This window comes from Ascaphus truei, chromosome 13, assembly GCF_040206685.1.
Source record: "Ascaphus truei isolate aAscTru1 chromosome 13, aAscTru1.hap1, whole genome shotgun sequence".
NCBI classification, from domain to species: Eukaryota; Metazoa; Chordata; class Amphibia; order Anura; family Ascaphidae; genus Ascaphus; species Ascaphus truei.
In genome coordinates, this window is record NC_134495.1 from 8,740,008 (window position 1) to 8,765,780 (window position 25,773).

At 46.3% G+C, this 25,773-nt stretch overlaps 1 protein-coding gene across 2 annotated transcripts in view; it reads left to right on the top strand.

The window, feature by feature from the left end:
• Positions 1-1,005: 1,005 nt before the first annotated feature.
• Positions 1,006-25,773, top strand: part of RFLNA (refilin A) — a 42,650-nt gene continuing 17,882 nt past the window's right edge. Inside the window, exons 1-2 of one of the 2 annotated variants that reach the window (XM_075568375.1) lie at positions 1,006-1,192; positions 4,663-4,998. In XM_075568375.1, the coding sequence (XP_075424490.1) occupies positions 4,801-4,998 (198 nt within the window). In that variant the 5' untranslated portion in view covers positions 1,006-1,192; positions 4,663-4,800. Of the gene's footprint in view, positions 1,193-4,505; positions 4,999-25,773 lie in introns of those variants that run through there. The other variant, XM_075568376.1, reaches the window with a different exon arrangement.

Here is a 25,773-nt window from a genome sequence, read left to right on the forward strand (position 1 = left end):
GCAGTGCACCAATTGTATCTAGTGACTGCCTGGTCACATGATCTTCCCCACAGAACTTTGCATCTTTGGTCCTCTTCTGCTGCACCGACAGCCATTTAGTGAACCCCCGAGCCAAATCTTCGCCAATCGATCACAGGAGAACGGATCGATCGGCAACTTAGCTAATTACTTATCATTGTGTGGATTGTATTGATGCGCATATAGAATGGAAAAGAAACTTGAACTGCTTTTAAAGCAGCAATACTACTTTCACCTTTATTATTATTATTATAATTATTATTATTTGTATATGTAAAGCATGTGACAATGTATAATTCTATATTCTTACCGAGGCTGGCAATCGTTTGCTGCTCCTTGCTGCTCATTGTGTGCCTAACATAATGGCCGCCTTTCAGTTTCAATCAATCCTTCAGTCAGTGTAACTCACCAGCTACAATGTATCCTAATATTACTACGGTAACGTTATCTATTTTTACAGTTTGCAGCTCAAACTGCTGGAAACAGGGGCAACAAATGATCCCAAACAGGAAAGTGTTTGCACTGCTGGGGAGGTGGGCTAAAACCTGCTATAGAACTCAAAAGATGCTTTGATTACAAACGGCATTAAGAGTTAAATAAAAAAAAACAGTCACTATTATCTAATACTACAGAACTAATTTATTTTAAAAATAACATATAAGATTTCACATGCTTCGCTGCTGGGCGTTGCAATACTAAACACGTGTTACAGTGAGACACACTGGGGACTGATTGCATGGTATATATATAATCAGAGCTAGGGGCATCCCTACAGACAAGGGACCCCCAGAGGAGAGGGGGCCTCCTCCCACCGCCCACCTTCCCCGGGTGACGCTCCCCTTTACTACAGCCTTGTTTGACATTGGCACATCAGCTGTGCTCCCCCCCCCCCCCCCCTCTCCCCGGCTCTGTCCCTCCCTCCCCGGCTCTGTCCCTCCCCGGCTCTGTCCCTCCCCGGCTCTGTCCCTCCCTCTGCTGCCTGGAATGAGTGAAATGAATAATAATAAGCAGCTCTCCCTGCTGGGTACAGCCGGATTCACAGGGAATCAGCTCCAGGGAGCAGCAGCAGCAGAGGGAGAGCTCAGCTCATAGCAAGGTGCCAGCGCTGGGAAGTCTCTGAGCTCCCGCGCCCCCCCAGAAGGAACCTCTCTGCAGGGAGAGCGCCCTGGACATTGTAAGTTTGGATTTCTGCTCTCCTCTTCCAGCCATTCTCTCTTTCACGCCATGCGTTTTATTTTAGTATCCAGATGGTGTTAACCTGTTCCTTCCCATGCAGCGATCTCCGCTCACACAGTACTACCCTCTCCGTGGTAGAGAGGACTTTGCCTGGCCGTTTATATATATATATTTGGGAGAAGGAGCGGCTCAGTGAGTAAAGACACTGACTGGCACTGACTGGCACTGACTGGCACTGACAGGGGAGCCTAGTTCAATTCCCAGTGTCAGCTCCTCGAGACCTTGGGCAAGTCACTTTATCTCCCTGTGCCTCAGGTGCCAAAAAATAGATTGTAAGCTCCACGGGGCAGGGACCTCAGCCTGCAAAATGTCTCTGTAAAGCGCTACGTACAATTTGCAGCGCTATACAAGAACATGCTATTATTATTATTTTTGTATTGTTGCCAAACTCTCTCCTTATTTCACGGGGTCGCCCGCTCGCCCGCATTCTTTTTCCCTGCATGTAGCAGGAAAGGCGCACAATAATATTACAAGTACGGTGGCAAGTTCGGGTGAGCAGCGCAGCAAGGGGCAGTTATTGGGGGTTTTAGTTATCCCAGTTGATGCGATTGAAATGACTGCACCTATGTGATGTGGGTTTTTAAGCCTTCGCAAGTGCCCTGTGGCAGCCAAGGGGTTACGTTTCCAACTATGTATTCGCTGTAATATTATATAGGGGATGAGTCGGCTGCGTTCCCCCATGTGGCAGATTCCAGCGATGGGATTATTTGTTTACGTTTCGGAGAGGGGAACGGTAGATTTTGGAGGTTTGATCTGTGCCTTTTAACCCCTCCACTGCCAGAGCAGCGCAGAGAACGTGGGATTGCATGCGTTTGTGGCAAGGAAGGGGTTAAGTAATTGGGCAAATAATCACTGAGCTGCCGGTTTTTATTTCACGTAACAATCGCTCTTTGTAGCTCATATAGACCCCCCCGGGGTCTGCAAAGGGGGTGTCTGGGGGTGAAAGAGGCATTGATTCCCCGGCTGGAATTCCCATTTCGTGTACCTATGTTTACAGTGCATTATCCCCGTCCCATTGCCCGAGATCGAGTTACTTTCAGCAGCGTTATTACTGTGTTAACCTCTTGGCCGCCAAGACGTGCTTTTATGGCAGGGTCCCCCCTGCCCTTCGTAAGCCAAAGAGATTTCATATTTGACATGAAAGGCAATAAGGCACCGTAGGAGAAGCAAAGACTTTAAAGATCCCCTTTCTCCCCCCCCCCCCCAATAAAGAGGAAAACGCAGGAGATTGAACACTGCTTCTACTTTCTTTTCTCCATAGAAGACACTTACAAATAGAAACAGATATCTCAGATTTGCTACATCATTTGAAGGAAAGGTGCAATTCACTGGAGACAGCATAGAAGGTTTGGCGAAAAGCCACATCAACAAAAGCTATTTTTTTTTTTTAATAGTGTATCATGAATTGCACCTTTCTCTGCTCTGCTCCCCACATTACATGGGTTATAATGATCACAAAAATACATCTTTATAGCAATGACCATTCTTACTGGGCCGTGCATTATTAAAAAAATAATAATTCCCTTTAGAGTTCAGAAACTAATTTTTACTACCTAAGAGGCACAGAAAAGCAAAGATATTTAGGTAGTTTTATATTTCAATTCACCCTAACAGAGGCATTTCAGGAACTATCTTACCGTTAAGATACAGTATTTGTCACTGCGTTTGTCAGTAAGTTAGTTACATAGTTACATAGTTACATAGTAGATGAGGTTGAAAGAAGACATACGTCCATCAAGTTCAACCTATGCTACATTTTGACGACAGATACTTTATCCTATATCCGTACTTACAGTATATTGATCCAGAGGAAGACAAACACACAGCCCCAGTGACACATCATCCAATGATATCTCCATAAGGGGGGAAATAAATTCCTTCCCGACTCTAATAATAACAATCAGATTACTCCCTGGATCACCATCCTTCCCATGTATACTTATTTGCTACATCCCTGTTTACCTTTCCTTTCTAAAAAGATGTCCAACCTTTCTTTGAACAAATCTATTGTATCTGCCATCACAGTCTCCGTGGGTAATGAATTCCACATTTGTAACTGCCCTTACTGTAAAGAACCCTTTCCTTTGTTGCTGGTGAAATCTCCTTTCCTCCAACCTTAAGGGATGGCCCGAGTCCTTTGTTCTGCCCGTGGGATGAATAGTTCTTTTTAAAGCTCCTTGTAGTGTCCCCGAATATATTTGTATATAGTTATCATATCCCCTCATAGACGCCTCTTTTCTAATGTAAATAAGTCTAATTTAGCTAGCCTCTCCTCATAAATCACATTGTCCATCCCCTTTATTAATTCGGTGGCTCTACTCTGCACTCTCTAGTTCCATATTTAGTTTTTTTGGAGTGGTGCCCAAAACTGCACGCCGTATTCAAGGTGTGGTCTTACTAATGCTTTAAAGACGGGCATAATTATGTTTACTTCCCTTCCAGCCACTCCCCGTTTAATGCAAGTGATATGGGGAATGGTTACATGGAGTATGGAAATGGTTATATGGAGTGTATGAATGGTGATGTTAGAGGGATCCCCTTCGGGGTCTCTGGATATCATTGTTTTCCTTTGTTCCTGGATGAATTAAATACCCGGGCCTCAGCCGGTGTCTGCTTGGTGGACAAACGTAACATGATGACATGGATCCATTCCCGAATTTCAATGTGGCCCCCAAAACTTCTTGCACACGGTCACACAACGCCAGTTCTGGACATTCAACCCGTATCTAGCACTTCACAAGTCCCCATGCTACTGTCCCTGGTCCTTGCGCTATACTGTTAAAAGCCTACTTTGGGAAGAGTTCAGCCCCCTTCCAATGAATGGGACTGGAGTCTTCTCCAGCACGGGGAGATGACTTCACAGCATACTGAATAAAAGCCTGGTGTTGTGCATGCAGGAAATGTTGGAGATATACAGTACCCAATGACACAACTTTTTGTTCTCATTGCTCTTGTTCCTCTCTTGAAAACAATATGTCAATGTATTGTCCCTGGTCAAATGTTACTTAAGCTCTCACTTTGCAACACGTTGAAGAGTTGTATGGGGTGGTCTGGTTTTCAGGATATCCCTGCTTCAGCACAGGTGGCTCAATCAGTGGCTCAGTCAATGACTGGCCAACTCCAATCCTCAAGGGTCACCAACAGTCAAGGTTTTCAGGATATCCCTGCTTCAGCACAGGTGGCTCAGTCATAATGGCTGCACCATGATATCCCTGCTGCAGCACAGGTGGGTGGCTCAGTCATAATGACTGCTGAAGCAGGGATATCCTTAAAACTGGACCAGTTGGGGGCCCCTTGAGGACTGGAGTTGGCCACCCCTGGGTTGGATAAATAAAACCCTGAAGGATGGATGTGGCCTTTGGTGTTATTGCTCAGCCTCATTAATGATAATGTTATTCCCGATTGCAGGGCCCACTCGGATGGTGTTCTGCCTTCCGCACAGTAGGAGACTCCAAGATTGTGTGTGATCTGTGAATCCCTTCCCGAAAAAGAAATACACAGGCATCGGGTCAGGGTTTTTGGGAGTTGGCTGAGGCTTTGCCAGACATGGTAGGTCATCTGCATTTGCAAGGGATGGAAGACAGCTTAAAGGAGAAGAACCGGGAAGGGTTGTTGGACAGTCCGGATTCTGGTCATCCCCCAAGCCCCAGTCCCCCTTTCTACTCCATCTACCCTGGCATTGCTGAGGGCAGCACCCCACCAACAGATCACCCAGGACATGTCTACAGCAAGGAGGGCAAAGTGGTGAGTAGCTTATTTCTTATTGTTATACCAGTGTTTTTTTAACCTTTTGTTGGTTAAGGAACCCCATAATTATATTGTGAAATTCTGTGGAACCTCGACCCTCCCTAATAGCGCGTCTGAGATCAGATGCATTGTAAGGAACCCCCAACCCTCTCTAATAGCGCGTCTGAGATCAGATGCACTGTAAGGAACCCCAACCCTCCCTAATAGCGCGTCTGAGATCAGATGCATTGTAAGGAACCCCCAACCCTCTCTAATAGCGCGTCTGAGATCAGATGCATTGTAAGGAACCCCCAACCCTCTCTAATAGCGCGTCTGAGATCAGATGCACTGTAAGGAACCCCAACCCTCCCTAATAGCGCGTCTGAGATCAGATGCATTGTAAGGAACCCCCAACCCTCTCTAATAGCGCGTCTGAGATCAGATGCATTGTAATGAACCCCCAACCCTCTCTAATAGCGCGTCTGAGATCAGATGCATTGTAAGGAGCCCCAACCCTCTCTAACAGCGCGTCTGAGATCAGATGCATTGTAAGGAACCCCCAACCATCTCTAATAGGCTATATACTAAATGACTTGCCTAGGCGCCACAGCTTTCTAATAAATTATAAAGTGTAATACAGTGCAATTAAATGATGTTACCCGACAGGGTACTTCTCAAACCTTCCAGGGAAATATGCTCGGATTTCCCACAAGTACAGTCGTGATTGGTTGTGGAAAGTGAGCGACCCAGTCAGGAAAACAACATGTGAATAAAAGACATATACAAACAATTATTGTGCAGTATTGTGATTCAATAATAGATTACTATGCGTGAATCTTAGCTCTGGGGGAGAACCTACTTACAGCAAAATATAGGGTAAATTCGCTTTTCTCTGACTCTGTCCATCCCTGGAGTAACCCTCAGAAGGGAAGATCAAGAGGGGATAAAAGTCCTACCCAAAGAAAACCTCATTACCATATCACTATCTGACAGAGTCAGAGAAAAGCGAATTTACCCTATATTTTGCTGTAAGTAGGTTCTCCCCCAGAGCTAAGATTCACGCATAGTAATCTATTATTGAATCACAATACTGCACAATAATTGTTTGTATATGTCTTTTATTCACATGTTGTTTTCCTGACTGGGTCGCTCACTTTCCACAACCAATCACATCTCAAATAGGCTGTCTGAGATCAGATGCATTGTAAGGAACCCCAACCCTCTCTAATAGCGCGTCTGAGATCACATGCATTCTAAGGAGCCCCAACCCTCTCTAATAGCGCGTCTGAGATCAGATGCATTGTAAGGAACCCCAACCCTCTCTAATAGCGCGTCTGAGATCAGATGCATTGTAAGGAACCCCAACCCTCTGTAATAGCGCGTCTGAGATCAGATGCATTGTAAGGAACCCCAACCCTCTCTAATAGCACGTCTGAGATCACATGCATTCTAAGGAACCCCAACCCTCTCTAATAGGTTGTCTGAGATCAGATGCATTGTAAGGAACCCCAACCCTCCCTAATAGCACGTCTGAGATCACATGCATTGTAAGGAACCCCAACCCTCTCTAATAGCGCTTCTGAGATCAGATGCATTGTAAGGATCCCCAACCCTCTCTAATAGCGCGTCTGAGATCAGATGCATTGTAAGGGACCCCAACCCTCCCTAATAGCACGTCTGAGATCACATGCATTGTAAGGAACCCCAACCCTCTCTAATAGCGCTTCTGAGATCAGATGCATTGTAAGGATCCCCAACCCTCTCTAATAGCACTTCTGAGATCAAATGCATTGTAAGGATCCCCAACCCTCTCTAATAGCGCGTCTGAGATCAGATGCATTGTAAGGAACCCCAACCCTCCCTAATAGCACGTCTGAGATCACATGCATTGTAAGGAACCCCAACCCTCTCTAATAGCGCTTCTGAGATCAGATGCATTGTAAGGATCCCCAACCCTCTCTAATAGCACTTCTGAGATCAAATGCATTGTAAGGATCCCCAACCCTCTCTAATAGCGCGTCTGAGATTAGATGCATTGTGGGGAACCCCAACCCTCCCTAATAGCGCATCTCAGATCAGATGCATTGTAACGAAACCCAACCCTCTCTAATAGCGTGTCTGAGATCAGATGCATTGTAAGGAACCCCGACCCTCTCTAATAGCGCGTCTGAGATCAGATACATTATAAGGAACCCCAACCCTCTCTAATAGCGCGTCTGAGATCAGATGCATTGTAAGGAACCCCAACCCTCTCTAATAGCGCGTCTGAGATCAGATGCATTGTAAGGAACCCCAACCCTCTCTAATAGCGCGTCTGAGGCTTCCTAGTAACCACAGTTGAAGAATAATACTGGGTTATACTTTGGGTTGTTACCATTGTGTTACTGTACACCTCATGGTCGGTCACACTGTACCCGGGTTTTTTTAATAAAGTGATATTTATCACATCGTCCTGTGGCAACATAGTTCTTACTCCCAGCATTTACACTCACTTGTTATATAGTTACTTATTACCCATTATCACAGTGCAGCCTGCGTGCTTATACCCTACCACTGCCCCGGGACCTGTTACATTGTGCATTTCCCCGTTATTAGGCTGTAACACATATGTACATTGTACATACACTTCATGACACTTTGTAGGTTGTGTAACAGTGTGTTTCCCCCCCCCTATTATTACACCCCCAATACAGCATGTTGATGTTGGCAGGGTGGGGAGCACTGGATCCTGGTCCCTCCCAAATTCCCTGGGTTGTTGTCCCCTTAAATGGTTACATTATCATGGGGGGTGGTTTCTTACCTGAGATCCCCCACACTTGGGTTTATGAGGTGGGCATAAGAATGTCTCGTCAGATCTTGGCAATCATATGCCCTCATCCGCACCCTTGTGAATAGATTTGTGCGTCTTCTAAGGGCAAAGATTACCGTCCTGAAATCTTTCTGCATTAGATTACCATCGATTACTTCAGAAGTCTGGTAAGTGAATCCTGCGGGAATTCCCTTCATCAATAGAGTTCACTCTTCTCCATGGTATACAACCAACTTAACAAAACACACAAAACCCCAGCAAGCTCTTTTTGGGAACCCCTGTGAGTAGGTCCTTTCATTCTACTGGATATAGATCCAATGTGGTCTTTCTCCCTGCTAATAGAGGTAAATGAGAATTTTAATCCTAATAGAGATATATATTAGTATTTTATCTGGTAGTGTTAGGACTTGCGAACGGGTGTCTGCCTTGTCGTGGCTCGCAAGCTTACAACGCGTTGGCCAAAGGGTTAAACTAAATGACCCTTTTTCAAGACAATATATATAAGTATTTTACTGTGTATTTTTATCATATTGGATGTAGCATTGGGCTTCTCTGTCGTTTGTTGTATACAACCAACTTAGTTTAGTAACAAATAAAATAAGTGTTTTTCCTATTGTAGCAGGTGAAGAATCATTTCTTGCCAGCAAATGGGGTTAAGCGCTATAGAATTATGTATAAAATTCACTTTTGGTGGGTTTTCTTAAAGATGGCTCCTGTCACATGGCTTCTATTTCTCCTAAAAACTCACATAGTAGAGCTGTGATATTATTGCCCAAGGAAATAAGGAGATATAGTATGTGGACATCGGAATCGCTGAGCATTTGCTGCTCGCGTGAATCGAGTTGTGCAGAGTTGACGAGGTTCCCATGTCCCAATTCATTTCGAAAGGATCTTCAACAATTGGAGCAGGTTGTGTTTTGAAGAAATGCACCGTTGTGGCCGTTACTTCTTGCACACAGCGCTGCATTTTGAAAGAGGAGTTTATCTGTTTCCTTGCCACGTACATGACCATGGCACAGTGATACTTATCACAACATCCTGTTACAACATCACTGATGAATCCTGTTGAAGGTGTGGGCTATCTCGTGAGCCGTACGTTGACATGTCAGATCATTACAGTCACTCCTGGGAAGAAAGAAGACGGTACCTCCAGTGGTCTTGGCAAACAAGGTTTTAGTAGTGCAAAGGTACAAGGAGTAACGCCTCGGTCCCAGTGTCAACCTTTGTCAAGACGTCTTGATAAAGGTCGACACTGGGACCGAAAAGTTGATCCTTGTACTCTACTAAAACCTTGTTTGCCAAGACCACTGGCATACCGTCCTCTTTCTTCCCAGAATCTGCTATACTCCGACTCACGGGGCTTTCCGGGCACCAGTGGCAGCTCTTCACCATAATTGTGAGTGGCCCTACCCTCTCCTTTACCGTGGCCAGTGACCTAGTCCACATCTGTACATGTGCAATGCGGGAGCCGGGAGGCGGGCGCGATCTATGTAACATTGACAGTAGATCAGCATATGTATAATGCACCCGAGGGCTCCTACCACTTGGGCGTCTCTGGTTTCTTTTCCCCGTTGGGGTATTGTCTTGTAAGTACGGCCGAGTCTAGATACGTCACCTCACTTTGGGATCTCGGGGGAGGCAGCGAGGGTAGCGGGGCAGATCTTGTATTATTGGCTTGAATGAGCTAAGCAGAGGGAGCAGAATAAGCGATGGAAGGGACGGTGCATCCTGCCGGTATGCTATATACCTGTGTAATGCGGCGTCAGCCTTCCTGGCGATACCCAAACCATGGTTCCCAAGTTAGCATATGGAGACTCGTCCATATTTCAATTTAGAGTTTACCTTGACAAAGTGGGTTGTCCTTTTTTTATTACTTAGATTGTAAGCTCCTCGGGGCAGGGACTCATTTTCCTAATGTTTACTTTTCGGTATGAAATGCTTATTGCTATTATGTCTTGTGTGTTATTGACGTAAAGCGCTGTGTATCTGGCTGGCGCTGGCACTATCTAAATAAACACACACACACACACACACACACACACACACACACACACACACACATACACACACACACACACACACATACATACATACACACACACACACATACATACATACATACACACATTCACACATATATATATACACACATACATACACACACACACACACACACACACACACACACACACACACACACACACACACACACACACACACACACACACACACACACACACACACACCACACACACACACACACACACACACATACAACATACATACATACATACATACATACATACATACATAGGGGCCTATGCAGAGAGCAGCGTTAGAATAAATTGGAGAGTTTAAGAAAAAGTAGCTTTAATGGAGAGTTTTATTCTCCATATGCAGAAATGGGCGAAATCCGCTATTTTTAGCATTACTGCACGTGGAGAATTGTAAATGAGGAGATGCGCGCAGCTGAAAGGGAGAAAAAAAAATCGCGCGGTTTTTTTTCCCCCCTATAGCCGGCGAGCTCCTGCTTCTTGCCAACTTTAGTTGGCGGAGAAAATTGAAGAAAATCGCGCCAAAAACAGCCGCTAGATGGCGAGCGCGCCTTTCTGAATTTGGATATTTTTCAGACTGGCGAAATGTAGTTTCTCGCCAGCCGCGCGGTGAGATTTTCAAATAGAAAAAAAAATGGCGCTTTTTTCCAAACTCGCCATTTTCAGCTGTTTTTTGCGCGATTTTCGCCGGAAAATGGCGAGATTGTAAATAGCGCTGCTCTCTGCATGAGGCCCATAGTCTCTTGGATCTAGAAATAGGAACCAGTTAATGATACTTAATTAGAAGCCCTCTGCAGCATGTTGAATAGAGTAGAAATAGCAGACCTTCCCGGTAATGGATTGCAGACTTGGCTGCAGCACTGGAGGAGAACGAGATTGGGAGTTCGCACCATGGGCACAGGTTTTGGAAGTGGAGGGGGAGCCGGGTTGAGACCTGGTGTCAACTCGTTGCGTGCAACAGAATCAGGGCCGGCTCTGATATTTGCGGGGCTCGGCGTAGGGACATGTGCGGGGGGCCTCTTGCCTTGTCCGGCGGTGCATCTCCTCCTCGGCATCATGCCGCGGCGACGTCACATGGCGTCGCGTTTCCACAACAACATGTCACGTGACGTCGCGACGCCACAGGGCGTCCCGTTGTCATAGGCGCCGTAGCAAACGTCTGGCGTTTGTCCCGTTGTTATGGGGACACCATTTAACATCACGGCGCCGTGGTGACGGAACCCTGCAGGAGGAGATACCGCCGGACCGGGTAAGAGACGGTTACAGAGGCCCCCGCGCTCTCCCCCGGTAATCAGTTTCATTGTTGGGGGGGGGGGGGCAGGGGCGTGGGAGCATCTGTAGGCGCGGGGCTCGGCGCGATGGCACTGTCATCAAGCCGGACCTGATTTACGGGCGCCTCTGGCAGTGAAAGGGTAAAGTCTCTTCGGAAAAAAACTCCATTAAATCAGGGCTGATAACAGATTGGATGGTGTTTTCCCCGGAGGCTAACGCATGTCCGCGAAGCTAATTATGTGCCAAAGCCACGGCCGGTGCATACAGCACCGCCCCCCCCCCCCCCCCCCCCCCCCTCTTCAAAGGTCAAGTTTTCCGGATATCCCAACTTCAGCACAGGTGGTGCAGTCTTCGACTGAGCCTCTGATTGAGCCACCTGTGCTGAAGCAGGGATATCCTTAAAACCTGCTCTGTTGGTGGATCTTGAGGGCTGCGGTTCAGCCCCCCATGGTTACGACACCAACTGGAATACCATCAATTCATACGTTGGCCAATAATGTGGCGTTACAATCACCCTAGCCTTACTCCCACACGGACCCTGATAAAGGGCCTTTAAAGATATGCGGTAAGCCAGGCGTGGCCAACTCCAGTCCTCAAGACCCCCCACAACCCTTCACAGGTCAATTTTTCAGGATATCCCTGCTTCAGCACAGGTGGCTAAGTCAAAGGCTGAGCAACTTCAGCATAGGTGGCTCAGTCTTTGACTTAACCACTGATTGTGCCACCTGTGCTGAAGCAGGGACTGATTGAGACACCTGTACTGAAACGGACTGATTTCGCCACCTGTGTTGAAGCAGGGATATCCTTAACCTGACCTGTTGGGAGGAGGGGGGGCGTCCCCACGTGCAGACCCCCGTATCCATTGCTACAATATTAATTTCCCAGAGCCAGCAGGCCGGCGGCGCTGGCCTGACGCAGGAAGTGAGGCCAGCAGAGAGAAATGAAACGCAGGTGTGTGTGGCTTACAGAGCAGAACAGGTGCCGGTTATTAATTAATGCTCAGATTACATGTGCATGCAACCCTACACCTATACCTGCAGATATACAAAGGGGGGGGGGGGGGGGTTAACCTCTTCAATGCCAGAGGGTCCACTGCGCATAGAAAAATAGCCTGCAATATGGATAATGCTTTGCATGAATATATGCCCATATACTTTGTGGGGTGAGGCTAACCCCTACACTGCCAGGGGAGCCCTGCAACGCATGGCGATGCCCCTCTGGTGGCAGAGGTGTTTGCCTCTCCCTATCGCAGGGGTTTCAATCTCAGTCTTTGAGGGCCAACATCAGGCCAGCTTTTATGGATATCCCTGCTTCAGCACAGGTGGCTCCAGCCACCTGTGCTGAAGCAGGGATATCCATAAAAGCTGGCCTGATGTTGGCCCTCAAAGACTGAGATTGAGACCCCTGTCCTCTGGTATATAAGCACAATGGGCAGCCTGCATGTTGTAGCGCACAGTTAATGCACCGGGTCAGTCCTTCCGAGGACCAAAAGGAACCCATGGCTGTGACATTTTAAGAAATTAATTCTAGGTGATCGAGACGTCTTTTGGGGGAATTCAGCCCCCCATCAAAGTGTTTTGAAACATTTGTTGCCGGGCTGAGGCCTGGGAAGGGGGCTGATTTCCTCGGGCTGCTCCCTTTAGGGCAGGGGTCCCCAAACTGCGGCCCGCGGGACACCTCAGGCCCCCCACAAGATTGTATCCGGCACACAGCAACTTGAAATATATATATTTCTGCTCATTATATATCATTTCCCCGTGTAAGCACGGCGTCCTCTCTTTGTAATTGTCACGTTTCTCTTTTGTTCTGAATCATACATATCGTGCTGATTTACCCCCAAAAAGATCCAAATAATACTTATTTATTCATTTTATAAAAATAGATTAAAAAAAGTTATTCTTTGGCCCGCGAAAATGTGTAGAATATACGGTGTGTCCCTCGTACGGAAATGTTTGGAGACCCCTGCTTTAGAGTAATGTCATGTTGTGCTAACCAGGAGTTTGCCCAGGCAAAGCCCCCCTCTAACAGGGTCTGGGTGGGCTAAGCTGGAGGAAACAGCTGAATAACAAGCACCCTCCCCCCACTCAGACGCTGCCGGAAATAAAAACCCTTCTTAATGTCCAAACAGTGGAAGGTTCACTACGAGCCTCAATCTGTTTGTTACAGGAACACAATTACATTTTAACAGAAATGGCTTCTTTTTCATAAGGAATTTGGAGGACTTTACCCCCAGCTGGTAAGATGCAGAATGGTTCATTATTACCTAGGTCGGTAGTAAGTAACCCCATTCTCCCAGCCAGCTGTGGAAATCAAGACACTGGCACTTAAGTAAGCCAAACTGTGTCTGTAACACAACACTGCAGCACAAGAGGCGGTCGGTCGTATATCATTTCATTCTGGCCTCAAATCTGATCCATCGTCCGGGATCAAGATAGAACAGAAAAGAACAGAAAGGGGGAAAAATGAAAAATATGTGATGGCACAGCACAGAGATGATATTTTAACGTTCATTTTTTTTTTCACCTCCTGTTAACTGAGTGCATCCAACTTAGGGTCACCAGACGCCTCTTATATACCGGATTGTCCCTTATTTCATTGACTTGTCCCGTTGTCCTGGAAAGGCGCATTGTCCCGTATTTTAGCGCCTTTACGTGAAATGCCTGAACTTACAATGACTGTAATGACATCAGTGATAAAAACGTAATAGATTTCTGCTTGAGTTTCATAGTTTCCCTTTCCCGATAGATGTCACCGTACTAAATTATTACAATAATAAAGTTAGGACACTGCGTGGTCATCTCATAATACCGTGACCCCGCCCTATAGGGGTTACTCAGTGCGCGGCTTTCCCCGCCGGCCCGAGGGCAGAGATGGTAAAAACCTAAGAATATATCGGCCACGCGTGAGATACCGTTCAGCTCGCCGCGTTTGCAAATCATTCAGCGCTCATTATGACGTCACACTTTCATACTGGATTTCGGTGTCCCGTATCCTGTGATGTGGCGACCCTCATCTAACTTCTGACATTGAGGCATTTACTAAGCACTGTTTAAACTCAAAACCCTCTGTGCGCTAAGTATAAAGCATCGCTAAATTCAATTCTGTTGTAAAAGGGACGCACAAAGAAGTAACAAATGAATGCGTCTTAGTGCACGATGTATAAAACCGATTTTGTTGTGTTGTGTGGCACGGGCGTCGACAATTTTTTCGGTAAGAAAAAAATGACGCTAGGGGGGTCACGTTAGAGGCGGAGCTTCCAGGTGGCACACAAATTTAATTGGTATGTACAAAACAAATTGCACGCATGCGCCATTAATTCGTCGCAAATACTCGCCTTACTATTTCTTGGCGTAACAGACAGATGCAAGGAGACGGAAACAATGCCTAATGCGTTTGTACGTATGAACATGACGCTCACACGTACAAAGAATAAAAAAAAGTATACGAGCATGGATAATGGCATCGCAACGTCGCAACGTGTGCAGCTAATGATTTTACAATGTAGATGAGGTTGAAAAAAGCCATATGTCCATCGTGTCCAACCTAGGCTAAATGTAGATGACAGATACTTTATCCCAGGGGTGCAAAAACTATTCGCGCTGGAACACCCCTGCCTACTCCCCCCGGTGCTCGCGCCCCCCCCTACCTTCCTTTCCGGCGTGCGGGGGTCATGTGATGTCACGCCATGACCTCGTGGCGTCACGTGTCGCCGAAGACTCGGCTGGCAGCAGGTAAGTTACAGAGGCCTCACGTCTTCCCCGGTATTTAATTTAAATGCCGGGGGGAAGAGCGCGGTGGCCCTTTAACCGCCCGCGCCCCACAGTTTGCGCACCGCTGCTTTATCCTATATCTGTGTTTACAGTATATTGATCCAGAGGAAGACGAACAAAAAACCCCAAGCGAAACATTCTCATAAGATAAAATATGTATTCCTTCTGTATCCAGTAATGGCAATCAGATTTCTCCCTGAATTAACATCCTTCCCAATGTGTCCTTATTTGGAATATCCCTGTATACCTTTCCTTTCTAAAAAAAAAAAAAAAAAAAAAAGTCTAACGTTTTCTTAAATATATCTATTGTATCTGCCATCACAGTCTCCATGGGTAATGAATCTCACACTGGAACTGCCCTTACTGTAAAGAACCCTTTTTAGGTGAGAAATAAACATTTGTGACGAATGCACTCTTTCAATTTGATTTTGTTTTTTTTTCAACTATTTTGTACATACATAGCCCCACAATGTGGGTAATACTTTTGGAAGGGGTCATTTGCACTGGAGCCGTACAGCTTAACGCTGTTTAGTAAATGTGGCCCATCTATTTCCAAATCAGCCATTCTGCCATTAAAGTGATGCTAATAGAATAATTTGGAACATGCATTTTTTAGTATCAGTGTACAAGGGACTCATTTTCCTTGTGATTGAGGAGTTAGGCACATTTTATAAAGGGCTGTTACAATATCTTGTCATCAGTTTCCTCTATTATTTAGATCTCAAGTTTAGCCATCAGTTATGTAGGACCTGGAATTAAACTGAGATCTTCATCTGATGTTTTAATTCAGTTTAAGGGGCCTATGCAGAGAGCAGCGCTAGAATAAATTGGAGAGTTTAAGAAAAAGTAGCTTTAATGGAGAGTTTTATTCTCCATATGCAGAAATGGGCGAAATCCGCTATTTTTAGCATTACTGCATGTGGAGAATTGTAAATGAGGAGATGCGCGCAGCTGAAAGGGAGAAAAAAAAATTCGCGCATTTTTTTTTTCCCCTATAGCCGGCGACCTCCTGCTTCTTGCCAACTTTAGTTGGCGGAGAAAATTGACGAAAATCGCGCCAAAAACAGCCGCTAGATGGCGAGCGCGCCTTTCTGAATTTGGATATTTTTCAGACTGGCGAGATGTAGTTTCTCGCCAGCCGCGCGGCGAGATTTTCAATTAGAAAAAAAAATGGCGCTTTTTTCCTACGTCGCCATTTTCGGCTGTTTTTAGCGCGTTTTTCGCCGGAAAATTGCGAGATTGTTAATAGCGCTGCTCTCTGCATGAGGCCCTAAATGTGCAATCCCACACGGTCACCGGTTGAATGTTTTAGGGGTCACAGAATGGGGGGGGGGAGTGTTTGTCAGCCAAGTGTTTTCTTTCCCCTTATCCCCCCCCTGTCTTTTTCAAAGACCCAATAAAGATAAGGGGAGGTGGGAAGGGGGGACTGTGGCTGTACAAGCGCTCGCTGATCTCACAGTGACATCACACAGTGACATCACACAGTGACATCACAGCCAGAGGAATTCACACCCCTTCCAAGTCTCCCTTTAAAAAATAAATAGAAAATACTTTTAAGGGTCAGATTTGGGGGGGGGGGGGAAAGCCATCAAGAGATAGCTCCTTTAAAAGAAGCAGCGTCATGGAGCCTGGCAGAGACGGGGTTAAACAGAGCAGCACTAATAAAGTATGAGTGCTATACAGCGCTCCCCCTCTCCTCCCCCCCTCCCCCCGGGGGGGGGGGGGTACATTGCTGAGAAAATGTGCCAGTGGTAACATGGTATTAAACTTCCTGATAAGAAATCAGAAGCTGGAGAATAGCAAAAAAAAAAAAAAAAAGATAATCAGATCAAGGTAACTGTAATCCACCAGGGGATCCCCTTTAATCCACCAGGGGATCCCCTTTAATCTCCCCACTGTGACGGACGGCGTGTAAGCGCAGAATTCCACGTCCGGGGGTTCATGTTTGCACATCAATCCCTTTTACAGGAGACGGTTTAAATATGATAGGTGCTGCAATGCTAGACCTAATGGAGCCAAAGCCATGTGTACATAGCGCCTGTCTAACAAATGCAATTTGATATATGCATGTGTTATTTATTTTTATACATATATATTATATATATATATATATATATATATATATATATTGCATGCAGGGTTGATCTGGCCTTTTAGCATCTGTGTTCTCATACACATCAATTGAGCCTTCGGTGTAAAAATATATTCCCTTAACCCCTTCACTGCCAGAGGGGCGCGGCAACGCAGGGGTTAAAACATTATTTTTCTTGGTTTGAATCTCCCATGGCTGCCTTGATTCTTGACGGCTATTAACATCCATCGGAAAATCCGCCACCCCTCCTCCTTTCAGCTATAACTGCAAGCGGTTTCATTCTGTATCCACCAAGCAGCTGACCGGGCTGTTTTAGGCCCAAATTCACCTTTCCCTGTATGTATCTCGGGGGGGGGGAGACCATAGGATACCTTGTGCTGAGATTAATGCAGTCCAGTTCTGGGGACCCCCATGCTTACGATCCATTACAAAAAAGCAAAAGGGGAGGGGGGAACCCAGAGGGGTCGCTGCTCATTTAGGTAACATACATAAAATGGGATTCATTCAACATTTTCCGTGCATATTTAATGTTTTACCCTTCTCGAAGTGTCAAAAAAAAACCCGAACCCGACTCCATTTGAGACACTTCATTATCAAGTGCTACATGTGACGCAGGTGAAAAAGCATTATTCTTCTTCCTCTGCAGGAAATGCATTAACCCGAAGCACCGACGGTTACCCGTTTGTGTCAATGAATCAAGATACTTAACTCCAGTCCTCAAGGGCCACCAACAGGTCAGGTTTTCAGGATATCCCTGCTTCAGCACAGCGGGTGCCGTCAAAGACTGAGCCACCGATTCAGACAGCTGTGCTGAAGCAGGGATATCCTGAAAACTTGACCTCTTGGTGGCCCTTGAGGATTGGAGTTGGCCAACCCTGGTCTAGAATCCAGATCAGTGTTTTCCAACCTTTTTTTGATGAAGGAATCCTATGCGAAATTCAGAGGAACCCCGACCCTCTCTAATAGCGCGTCTGAGATCAGATGCATTGTAAGGAACCCCAACCCTCTCTAAGAGCGTGTCTGAGACCAGATGCATTGTAAGGAACCCCAACCCTCTCTAAGAGCGCGCCTAAGATCAGATGCATTGTAAGGAACCCCAACCCTCTCTAATAGCGCGTCTGAGACCAGATGCATTGTAAGGAACCCCAACCCTCTCTAAGAGCGCATCTGAGACCAGATGAATTGTAAGGAACCCCAACCCTCTCTAAGAGCGCATCTGAGACCAAAGGCATTGTAAGGAACTTGCATTTTTCTATAGTTGGTACAATTTTCAATTGGGGATGCCCGTGGAACCCAAGGGCTCCTAGTAACCACAATTGAAAAACACTGCTCTAGAGCAATAGGAGGAGCTATGGAAGATGTTATGTTCCTCACATATGATAATAGTTATCTGCTGTTCTATTGCCCACTTAAGCGGAAATAGTAATATCCTGAGGCCGGGTTCTTCACCTGGAGACCTGTGAGAGGTCTTCATGTAACTCTCAGACCACCTGCTCCTGCTAATTTCATGGAGACCTGTGAGAGGTCTTCATGTAACTCTCAGACCACCCGCTCCTGCTAATTTCATGGAGACCTGTGAGAGGTCTTCATGTAACTATCAGACCACCCGCTCCTGCTAATTTCATGGAGACCTGTGAGAGGTCTTCATGTAACTCTCAGGCCACCCGCTCCTGCTAATTTCATGGAGACCTGTGAGAGGTCTTCATGTAACTCTCAGGCCACCCGCTCCTGCTAATTTCATGGAGACCTGTGAGAGGTCTTCATGTAACTCTCAGGCCACCCGCTCCTGCTAATTTCATGGAGACCTGTGAGAGGTCTTCATGTAACTCTCAGGCCACCCGCTCCTGCTAATTTCATGGAGACCTGTGAGAGGTCTTCATGTAACTCTCAGGCCACCCGCTCCTGCTAATTTCATGGAGACCTGTGAGAGGTCTTCATGTAACTCTCAGGCCACCCGCTCCTGCTAATTTCATGGAGACCTGTGAGAGGTCTTCATGTAACTCTCAGGCCACCCTCTCCTGCTAATTTCATGGAGACCTGTGAGAGGTCTTCATGTAACTCTCAGGCCACCCGCTCCTGCTAATTTCATGGAGACCTGTGAGAGGTCTTCATGTAACTCTCAGGCCACCCGCTCCTGCTAATTTCATGGAGACCTGTGAGAGGTTTTCATGTAACTCTCAGACCACCCGCTCCTGCTAATTTCATGGAGACCTGTGAGAGGTTTTCATGTAACTCTCAGACCACCCGCTCCTGCTAATTTCATACTAATTATTGAGGCAGCTAAGCGCAGTTTTTCACACTGAAAGTCAATTGTAAGCTAGGTCCGAATTTAGGGCAAGGCGAATGACAGGGACACCCCCCGTGCCTTCTGGGGGCCCGCACTTCCTCCTCTCCCTCCTGTCAGCGCCGGGATCCAACTTTCACTCGACTGGGGGACGGGGGAGAGCAGGAGGAGGGAGCGCGGGGCCCTCTGGGCAGAGAGGTAGGGTTGTGTGTCTGTGTGTGCGCGCGCTCTTACCTTCTCCGCAGCGGGCAGCGTCGCGTTGCCATGACAACGTGACGTCACACGACCCCGTAACATCAGGACGCCGCGACGCTGCCGGAGGAGGGCTACTCGTCTAGGTAAGCCCCATTTTTAAGGGGGGGCCCCCGCTGGCCGCGTGCCGGCCCTGCGCCGACCTCACAGATATAGTTATACATGCTGGCAAAATATAGTCATTTCTAAGTCTTTAAATGAATCGAAAATGACATTACAATAAGCGTGTGACTCCTCTACGCCTAAATCCTTCCTGATCTGGCCCCTTTGGAGAACTAGTGGAAGAGGCCTGTCCTTAAGCAAACCTGCAGAAGACAATAGTTTAATGATGGTGAATGCTGCAGGCTCTGTGCGCCGTTCTCTGAGATAAGGTAAACGTACAGTACAAAAGGAGGTTGTGAGAGCACAACACACACACACACTCTACCATATACACACACACACACACACACACTCTCCCTTACACACATACACACACACACTCTCCCACACACACACACTCTCCCATACACACATACACACACACACACACACTCTCCCACATACACACACACACTCTCCCATACACACACACTCTCCCACATACACACACACTCTCCCATACACACACACTCTCACACACTCTCCCATACACACACACACTCTCCCATACACACACACTCTCACACACTCTCCCATACACACACACACACACACACACTCTACCATACACACACACACACACACACACACACACACACACACACACTCTCCCTTACACACATACACACACACACACACACACACACACACACACACACACACACACACACACTCCCATACACACACACACACTCCCATACACACACACACACACACACTCTCCCACATACACACACACACACTCTTCCATACACACACACACTCTCCCATACACACACACTCTCCCACATACACACACACTCTCCCATACACACACACTCTCCCATACACACACTCTCCCACATACACACACACTCTCCCATACACACACACACACTCTCCCATACACACACACACACATACACACACACACTCTCCCATACACACACTCTCCCATACACACACACACACACACACACACACACTCCCATACACACACACATACACACACTCTCCCATACACACATACACACACACACACTCTCCCACACCCACACACACACACAAACACACTCACTCTTCCATACACACACAAACACACACACACACAGGAGATGAAAAAGATTAATTTGATATTCAAGGCATTGTTTTCCAATCCCACACTAGCGTCATTGTTCAAACATCGCTCACTTAGACATGTTTGCATAAAAGGCTGCAAATAATCTAGTATTCCAAGGTAAATAAGGCCAACTGCAGCGCACTTAGTGGCGCGGTGACATCTAGTTCCAAGTGAGCGATACATTTTTATGGGGATAGAACTACAGGAAATGTTTTTATTGGAACAAGATGCACCTTTTATTTAACCACTTCTGCTCCAGAGGGGCCTGGTAAATCAGGGGGGCTCAACTCAAGTCCTCAAGACCACTCCCCCAAACAGGCCAGGTTTTCAGGATATCCCAGCTTCAGCATACTGTAGGTGGCTCAATCAGTGGCACAGTCTTTGACTCCCAAAGTCAGCTCTGGATGGTCAGGTGACAAGTTATCTCCATTTGCCTCTAGTACCCAAATTAGTTTGTAAGCTTTCCTGGGCAGGGAGTGCAAAAATTCAATGCACAGCACTGCGTACACTGTCAACGCTAAGTAATCAAATATATTATTAACTATAGTGTTAGTACATGCGTCTCCGTGTGTTAAGCAGACTTATGTCTTATTCTGCAGACGTAAAAAAGCTGGGGTGGGCGGGTTCCCCATCGCGTTTCACTTTTGCCCACACTACAGATTGAGCGTTTTCCAGCCGCGCGTTAAATATTTGTTGCTAGCAAAATGTGCTACATTGTTTTTTGGTGCCAGAGTATGGTATGCGGATCCATCAGGCATCTAATGTCCAAACCATACGCGGGAGGCTCCCCAAAACCATACGCGGGATGCTCCCCAAAACTAAATTAGGGCTTTAGTTACAAACAAGAGTCGACTAATAAAATCCACTTCAGGGGTTCCTCTCGTGGATCTTGTTTGATGTAAGAATGTGTTGATTAATAATCCTGTCTCCGCAACTGCAGGAGTTATTTACCAAGGCCCACCCTATGGGTGGGGGAGGGGGGGGGGATTCAGTCTCCCGCCTGCAAACCCGAAAGTAGAAATTTGCACCAAAGCAAAAAAATGACACAGTTTCAATGCAAATTTTTGGTATTTTTTTCCCTCTGCTTATTTCTGTGCTTGATTGAATACATTGATAAATAACGGACTTTTCCCCCAAAAATATTTTTCATTATTTTTAAAGTTGCTCTGATTTGAAGACCAGCTCCCACTATAATACAGCTAAAATAACTGTTTCACTGCAAAGGGGGACCCCACCACGCATTGTATGTACTGTATATCTTTATTTATATAGCGCCAATAATGTACATAGCGCTTCGCAGCATTAATATACGTGACATAATCATAGAAGTAACAAATAATACAAATAAAACATAATGGGAAGACGCGCTTCAGACATAAAAGTAACAATGGGAAATAGTCCCTTCCCCGAAGAGCTTACAATCTATTTGGTAAGTAGGGAGAACGTACAGAGACAGTAGGAGGGCGTTCTGGTAAGTGTGTCTGCAGAGGGCCAAGGTTTATGTATGAGGTGTGAAGTATCAGCCACAGAGCTACTCATATGCTTCGTTAAGGGTTTTAAGGTGGGTCGAGCATTGCTCAGGAAAAAGGTAAATACACACAGCTATCTAGTTGATCCAATCTTCACCTCGCAAGGTTCCTCAAATGAATATCATCTCCCCTCAATCCATCCCAATATACCAGCTGTCACGGACAGCACACTTGGAAGTATGTGACTTAGATATGCAACCAGGGCTAATACTCACAGCCAACTCGCTGCCCCACCTTTCTCTTCTGCAAAGGTGCAGATGAAGTCTCCGGTTCCGACCCGCTTTCTAGGGACACTCCATGGGCAGCCCGCTGGCTGCCCGTGGCAGAATTTGTGCCTCCCCGCGGCACGTGTTCACCCACTACTGCTTGTAATAAGCTGGGTGAAGCGTGCGCACGCTTTAAGGGCGCGTGGCGCGGGGGGATCCCGTGCGGGAGCCCGCGAGGAGGACAAGACGGAACCGGAGACTCCACCTGTACTTCAAATGTTTGGAAATTGAGGTTTCACCTGTTCCAGCATGGACACCATCTTAGTTGAAATCTGATTTACTTTTCGCACATGCAATCGTTGATGGCCAACTCTGATGCATCGAAGCACACACAAATCGCACCCCTTTTCATCAAACCGTCCTACAGTTTTATGACTTAAAAGAAAAAAAATCTTCATTTTGACTTCCCAAACTTTGCCTCAATATATAAAAAACCTCATAACATTATTTCTACAATACTTAGACACGCCATTGTTGAAATATTTTTCAGCTTTCGCAGTTGGTTCTTTCACGCCATCTTCACGGTTGCGTCTGTGCACTCAGCGTACATGCCGTCAAATATGACCATATCACTTTTATTTTTTGCGATAGAAATGGATACCGGTTCTTGGCAGCTGCTAATCATGAAGTGTTTGGCGTCATCTCATTTATCTCATTGCAACTGTTACAAATCTCTATTTGTTATTCTTGGGAATAGGTGTCAGCCTCCATGATATCTTCATCTTTAATAAATATACTTTTTTGGGGAATACCTTCTTGGCGCCACCCCTGCCGAATCCCCCAAAGAATGCCTTTCAATGTACATGTGAAAAAGTCCTGTTTATTCTAGTGTCAGGCAAGCTATATTTCAATTCCCCCCACTTACAAAACCAGATGTGGACTCCAGATACCCGTATCACTAACAAGATCAGCACATAAACTAGGCCTGGGGTGGTTTGACTATTTGTAACCAACATTAACCTCTCGTGTGCCAGATTGATTAAAATACTTAATATCTCATGATATTATCATGATGGCATCTAATTACCATCATGACATGTGCACAAAGTTATAAAATACCAAATAGTATCAGAGAGTTGCTCTAGAATAAAAAGCAACGAAATGTAGCTTTTTTGTCACCCTTTTCCCCACGTTTTTACGGGTTTACTCCGTTCAGTGCTAAAAGGCAAAGTGTAATGTATTAACCTCTGTGTTACCAGAGGGCTCTACTACCGAGCTCAATTTGTTTTGTTACAGGGTGGGAACTGTGAGGCTTCCTTTTATTTATTTATTTCTAAAATGTGTTACCAGGAGTAATACATTGAGGGTTACCTCTCGTTTTCAGGTGTGTCCTGGGCACAGAGTTATAATGACAAATACATGGTTACAAATACAAATACATACAGTAGTTACTATGAGTGAAAAGGGTTATACAGTACATGATATACAATATATACAACACATTGCATGCGCAGTTACAGATAATATATATTATAGGCGTATGTAACAGTATATAACCATCTTCTGCCTGGGACATTAATACGCATTCTGCTAAAGAGCGGGATAGTCAAACAGCACAGAATTTGGGGAAACAGGAGGGAAATCTTATTTTCAACTTCTTTTTTAACCCTTTGTGTCTCTCATGAAGCTTCTCTCTCCCTCCCCCGCCCCTCCACTCCCCTCCCCCACCCCTCCACTCCCCCCCCCCCGACCCTGACACTTTGATTATGTTTTTTACGGTTTGAGGAAGTGTGTTTGGTGTGTTATCGCCCCGGGGCACATGCGTGGCTGATATACAATCTCAGGGGCTAAATGTGAGGTTCTAAATATGCCATTGTTGGTGATTAAAATGATACAGGGAGAGTCATCTTGTACACCGATCTTATAGCATCAAAAGTACTGTTCCCGTTCTGTACTAAGTCTGTCTTCACCTCGAGCTGCCAAATATCTAGAAGGCTTAACCAAGGCAGGTGTAACACCGGAGGCAGAGCAGGGGGCGGCTGTAACTGTTATTTGCGTTGTTTAACCTTTGAGTGCCGGAAGGGTCGTGACCCCAGAGTGACACAAGTGCTTTGACACATTGCCGTCACGTGACCACTCATGATCGTGACATCACTGAGGAGCCGTCCTCTTCCGTTTCTCTACCACTGATCATATGATGCATGACACAATAACTACAATACTTTGCAGTCAAACTTAAAACAGCAGTTCCCACCGAAATATATATATATTTTATAGTTTCCTGAACCCGGGGGCTCTCTTAGATATACAAACATGGCAGTCAGACCTCAAACATGGCCGCCACACCACAAACATGGCCGCCAGACCGCAAACATGGCCGCCAGACCGCAAACATGGCCGCCAGACCGCAAACATGGCTGCCAGATTGCAAACATGGCCGCCAGACTGCAAACATGGCTGCCAGACTGCAAACATGGCTGCCAGACGGCAAACATGGCCGTCAGACTGCAAACATGGCCGACAGACCTCAAACATGGCCGCCAGCCCGCAAACATGGCCGCCAGACCGCAAACATGGCTGTCAGACTGCAAACATGGCCGCCAGACTGCAAACATGGCTGCCAGTCTACAGACATTGCTGCCAGACTACAAACATGTCTGCCAGACTACAAACATGGCCGCCAGACTGCAAACATGGCCGACAGACCTCAAACATGGCCGCCAGCCCGCAAACATGGCCGCCAGACCGCAAACATGGCTGTCAGACTGCAAACATGGCCGCCAGACTGCAAACATGGCTGCCAGTCTACAGACATTGCTGCCAGACTACAAACATGGCCATGGGGGTGACCAAAAACAGTTTAAAACAAAACAAATGTGTGCAATGCTTTAATGTTTCATAGGTACAGGATCCCCAGAGCAGTAAAAATGCACCGTTGTCAACATCCTAGGGTCCCAATTAGGGCAATTGTGAGGGTCCCGACTGCCAAAAATGGCATTTTAATAGAAGGAATGTACAAAAAAATGATCAGTAAAACCCTATTAAAGCGTATGAAATGCTCGTGCTAAAAATCAGTGAGAAACGAACTTCAGATCAGTGAGAGCTGACAGGTTTGGGGGGAAGGGGAGGAAAATGATTTCCATGCAGCAGTTTATCATCTCCCCCTCTGTTTTCTTCTCAAACCCTCAGGTCGGGACAGGACGGCCGCACAGAAGCAGCCAAATGTCAAATCTTTTAAGGCACAGTGCTGATTTCAGGAGAAATCTGAGACCGTGCGAGAGGTTC